The sequence below is a fragment of the Phaethon lepturus genome, unplaced genomic scaffold (genome assembly GCF_000687285.1).
Source record: "Phaethon lepturus isolate BGI_N335 unplaced genomic scaffold, ASM68728v1 scaffold45559, whole genome shotgun sequence".
In the NCBI taxonomy this organism is placed as follows: Eukaryota; Metazoa; Chordata; class Aves; order Phaethontiformes; family Phaethontidae; genus Phaethon; species Phaethon lepturus.
Window position 1 is genome coordinate 3,788 of NW_010563631.1, and position 5,578 is coordinate 9,365.

Below are 5,578 nucleotides of genomic sequence, written 5' to 3' on the forward strand. Positions count from 1 at the left end.
TCGCATTCCTAATTCTCCAAGGATTTTTAATTCAAATGTTTAACAACCATATCTACGCTAGGTACACTTAAAGTAGACATTGAAATTTCAAGTAAAATGAACTGTAGCCACATCTACTGGACTCAATACACGTCCCGACATCTAGATTTACTTTGATAAGTTATACAAATACATAATACATTCTTAAATAATGAAGACCCACAATATTAATTTGTGAATCTTCCCACGTTATAAAACCACTTTTACAGGAATGTTTATCCGCCTGTATTACTGTTTTAATTTGCAGTGTCTCTTGCTTTCCTGTTTCCACAGATTACTGTACCAGTTCTTAGGCTTTGGCTATTGAAATCTCTTATTTGAATGAGGCAACACTGGTTTTTAAGGCTGTTTTTTTTTTTCTCTTGTGAAGTTTCATTCTTTACTATGACACCATTTTCCAGAGCAGAATGACTATCTTGTATCTTCAGGTTCTGTTTTTATGACCTTCCTTTCTATGTTGTTAAAAGCCGAATGAGGAAAATCCTTTAAAATACCAAGGCCTTCTGCATGAAGGAAAAGAAAGAAAGAAAAAAAGATGTTAAAAACACTGCTAGGAAACAAATACATTCTGTTCTTAATTCAAGAAAAAGGTCCATGAACCACATGGATACTAACAGTGGAAGCAATAAATTCTGCCTCCTCCTGCTGGGCTTTAACCCATCTGGGTTAGAACCACCTCAGCTACATTGCAGTGATGACAGAGTAATCACCACAGATTTACTTCCATTCTCTCTGGGAGCAGAGCTTAGTGGAGACGCACTCTTCACTTGCATTTTGAGTGGTAAAAATCCCCGACTAGAAATTTTTCTACGTGAATTACTACTGGGATTGGGACAGACTGGAAAAAAGGTGAGCTAAGATGGCATACCAAAGTGGAAGATGGAGGATTCTACCCAGTCTTCAAAACAACTACTTTTGCATCTTGTCTTTCAAATAACCTCTTTCCCATTGCATCTTCCAAACTCAGGTGGGATTTTATTATCATTCTTAAAGTTGCGAGAGTCTCAAGAATCTCCCTGGCTTTATCTCAGTGTGCCGAGTATTCAACTGAAACCACCCATACAGATTTCACAAAGGATTCTTGCTCTCTTCTATCAAAACTTAGCATGAGTTTCTCCCAATGACAAGATTGCCAGTGAGCAGAAGTCAGTGAAACGGAAACCCAGTTCAGAAGACTTACTGCATGATTTGGTTCACAGTATGGAAACAGTGCTAGCTCCTTATAAACCAGAATAAAACATCTTTTTATAAAAAAGTCTGATTCCTTTATACAGAGTGAAGCCATGTTATTATCCAACTGCGTTACAATGACAGCAACGTAAGTATTTAACAGCAGCAGTTTGGGTCAATACTGCTCTCTGAGGACAGACACGTGTCAGAACCTGCTTACCTGAACTAGTTACTGCATCCTCTAAGCTTTTCCCAAATAATACTCAATCTGATTCTAGATTAGCAAGTAACACTCCTCTTGAAGTATTGTCCAAAGCCTTTATTAAAAGGTTACATGCAAAGCATGCCAGGCTGAGCTACTAGCTTCTTCACTCAGAGACATCATGTATTAGTAAGTTCATCACAGGCTTTGTAAGAAATTGTGGGTAATATACAAGGGACAGCACTAACCTGAGGACTGGGACTTTGCCTCACCACTGGGGTAAAGCCGGATCAAATCACTGCACAGAGGTTTTCCAACATGCTGCTCTCCATCCAGTGAAATGTGCTGCAACTGTCTACTTGGCAGATTTGACATTCGGAGATTCAGCGGTCTTTCACCTGGAGTTGTTCACAGTGAAACATTGATGCATTAAAAGCAAAGCAATATTAAAGAACAGGTAGAGACTTAAAGATATACTAATTCTATCAGCAAAAGTGCATCCTAAATTCCAGCTGCTCAGGAAAGATTTCTAGCAAAACAAGGCTTATATAAATATGGTGCTTTGCAGACTGTTCCACAGGCACCGCTAGAAAGGGACATTCAGCCAGACAAAAAAAAAAATTAAAAAACCCCTCTCATTCTGCTCAAAAACCCCTTTGAGCGCCTAAAAATTCCTGTTCTCACTGCACAATAGACAAATAATATAAAGAAGCTTGCACTATCAAGAAGAGCTGGATCCACACCTAATTCTCCCTGCATACTCATGTACCGCATTGCTTTACCAATACACACAAACGAAAACCTATGTTTTAATGCTTGCTTATATCGATTCCCTTAGTTTGTCCCTCTACCGCTTCTCTTCTCCCACTTAAACAAACTGGCTCTTAAAAACACACAGATACAATAACTTCTAGTTGTATTTCTTGTGTTTGTAACATTTCGTCTCATTTCACAACAGTAAAAAAAGAAATCCAAACAGAAAGAGCTCGAACAAAACAAACACTCCTAAAATTAATTCAAGCTAAGGAATAGCCAGTCGGTAAATCAAAGAGATAACCACAAAACTGTAAGCTTTTTGAAGAATAACAAGCTACTAAGAACATCATTAGAATCTGCTTAGTTCTGACTAATTTACATAGCCAGCTCTTCAGGTTTTGTTCCTAGACTGCACAAAATGGTAAACAAAAAGGGGTACCAACGACATCATCTGCTTTAGTTTCAATTTCCAAAAAAGAAAGCACACAGATGAAACGCAACATTCTGCTCCGTTTTCAAAACTTAGGATAAAGTTAGAGCCAAGTTCTGCCCTCAATAATCACAGAATCTTTGGGTTGGATGGGACCTTTAAAAGTCATCTAGTCCAAACCCCCTGCAATGAGCAGGGACTTCAACTAGATTAGGTAGCACATCCCATCTTCCTCCCTCCCCACATTATCCATAGGGAAAGCAGTTTGCCCAGATACATTAGAGTAACAGAGCAGAATCTGACTGTACATCTGATTGCATTATTTAGACTGTAAGCACTTCAGGGCAGAGATCTTGTCTTGTCCATTCAGTGCTCAGTGTTCTATACTAGATAAATAACACCACTGACAAAGGTTGCGTAATATCAAACGAATTTGCTGGCAGCAATGCCATGCCTGGAAGCTACCATACCTTGTCCATCAGCATTATCTAGTGACATGCCATTGGGGCTGTGCTCTTCAAAAAGTTTTGTCTGTAACACCCTGTGGAAAGACGTCTCTCTAATGCAGCCTGGTTGCAAAGAAACTCCATCTGTTTTGCCATCACCTTTTCTGACTGCAAATAAAACAAAAAAAAATTTCTCTCTATACACACACATATATATAGTGAGTCAAAACACAGGGGGGGAAAAAAACCAGTATCAGATGATAAGACTAACAGCCTAGATATAGGTTTTTGTTGACTCATATGTACAGATGTGTGCTTTACAGTTTCTTCAAAACTATCAAGCAAACAAAGTATTTTTGCACCCATAAAGATTTTCATACTGTACCTCTGAGTCACTCAAGAATACTTAAAATGCAAGTTGCTTTAGTTCATCCACGCAGAAAAGCAATGTTAAATTTTGTTCCTCGAAAACATACAACCCCCCCCCTTAGGACTGCAGGTTACATGAAGAGAATCTCAAGAAAAGCAAAAAAATAGTCTCTTAATTATCCAGTTAGCTCTCCTCAAATACATGTCTTCACAAAGTATTCCAAGAGCAATGGCAACATCTGCTAAAAACTTATGCCAAGATTTCACCAGACATCTTGGAATCTTTATTTTAGGAAACAGCACTACACAAGCTTAAGAATCTGCCATTCTGAAAGTGTAGGATGACAGTATGTTTGTGGGGGATAAAGGTGTGAAATGTCTGTCTAGAAGAAGAACAAGACCTATACACCTCTAGAGAGCGAAATTAAACAATGCAGTGCAACGTGGGAGGAATTGGCGTCTGAATGTTTGTCATTGACTTTAATGCCAAGAGAATTCTAACTTTCAATATAATCTTGTTCTTGAGAATGTAAATAAGCATCTTGCAAAAATAAAAAGAAAACCGTAAGTCAAGAAAGTTAATTTCTAAGAGCCACAATGAACCTAAGAACAGAAAGTGTACAAACTTAACATCTGCCATTGACAGGAGAAAATGAATTCCTTTTTCAGGTAACACCGTAATTGTTTCAACTAGGACAGAGGCCTATTAATTGCAGAGTGCTTAACGTTTCTTGGGAGATGATGAAAGCTCTGACTTCCCACTAAAGTCTGCTTACTCGGCACAGTTCAACACTTTACAAATACAATGACAGCATAAGAGACCAGCAAAATCTGAGCTTCTCCAGCACAGTGATGACCCTGACAGCACGGTAATGACATGACTGATATTTATTTACTCTGGTTTAGAGCTCTTCAAGTTCTGAAGAAGAACACTGACAGCTCAGGCTTGGTGTTGGGAGGTAGGTAAAAAAAGAAACTATTTTCAAATAGTTTACTTCAAATGTGCTTTAACTTTGCTATTCTGTCACTCCTTAAATCTTTTGAACTGTAAAACAATTTTTTAAAGGAACAAAACATTTCTCACTCATCTTTGTTGTCTAATTGGGATGAAAACAGAAAGTATTTTAAACTGCAATGACGTTTTTGATCACCATGAAGCCCCTGCAGAGCTGCAAATACACTTTGTATTTTGTATTTGTCCAAGGCACTTAAAATAAATTTCTAGTCCATTGTTACGTAGCAGTGATCAATGAAAACTTTAAAGCATACACAAGATGAAAATAAGCTTGCAAAAATCAAGTTCGTTTAATCATTATGTGATATCAGAACAAGTATCATAATTGCTTTTTGATGTATCACAACAAACAGATTTGGATGACTGTATGCTACTTTGCAATAGGAGGTCTGAGACTAGATGTGTTATCCTGTCTCTTAAAACAGGAGTGTAACTCCTAAATGTAATCTTACGTGAAAATTCCGTGATTACATTTGCCAAAATCAGCTATACAAAATAAATTTGTTGCAACTTAGCGTGAAATCCCTCCTTGGCAACAAATGCCAGTAGGAGATGCGCATTTTGCCTCAAGGCTGGGATACACTACAGAAAAGACAAAGAAAGAATCAGAAACCTGTCTTCATTTATAACAATCTTTCTGGATACTCGAAAACACTGCACTTGCAGCAGGCTAGATGTTATTCAGAAAGTCAATTTATCCTCTCAGATCCAGAGGTTCACTTTTTCCGAAATATAATGGCCCTTCTACTTTCAAGAAATGTCAGAACCGAGGACTCAAGATTGCCTACTCTATTCCTCTAGACTCAGTAACTTGAGCTTTTATATAGCTAATAACACAAGTAACACAGCACATACTGTACCAATAGTACCCTACTTGGTCCCAACAGGCAATCATGTATTTTCAAGCCTACTATGCTTGGAATGAACAAGGGTAAAGCTGTAGCACTGTGTCAGAGCAGTTTCAGAAGGTAAACCCAAATTAAGTGATGCAAGCACAGCTAAGCTAGGTTACCTTTGAAAATTGAAGGTTATTACTTTAGTCATCAAAACAATACATCAAAATCAATGTACAAAGACAAGGCCTGTATTATTCAGAGTGTTGTGTAGTTGGTTTACCTGGGAATTAAGAGCTGCTGAGTCTTCACTCTTTC

General features: G+C 37.9%; 1 protein-coding gene across 1 annotated transcript in view; it reads right to left on the reverse strand.

Moving 5' to 3' along the window:
- Positions 1–263: 263 nt before the first annotated feature.
- The window catches only part of LOC104626643 (NGFI-A-binding protein 1-like), an 18,677-nt gene continuing 13,362 nt past the window's right edge, over positions 264–5,578 (reverse strand). The window contains 5 exon segments of the mRNA XM_010294610.1: positions 264–542; positions 1,660–1,809; positions 3,068–3,119; positions 3,122–3,211; positions 5,544–5,578. The exon segment at positions 5,544–5,578 is cut by the window's right edge and continues 1 nt beyond it. Coding sequence (XP_010292912.1) covers positions 451–542; positions 1,660–1,809; positions 3,068–3,119; positions 3,122–3,211; positions 5,544–5,578 — 419 coding nt within the window. The 3' untranslated portion in view covers positions 264–450.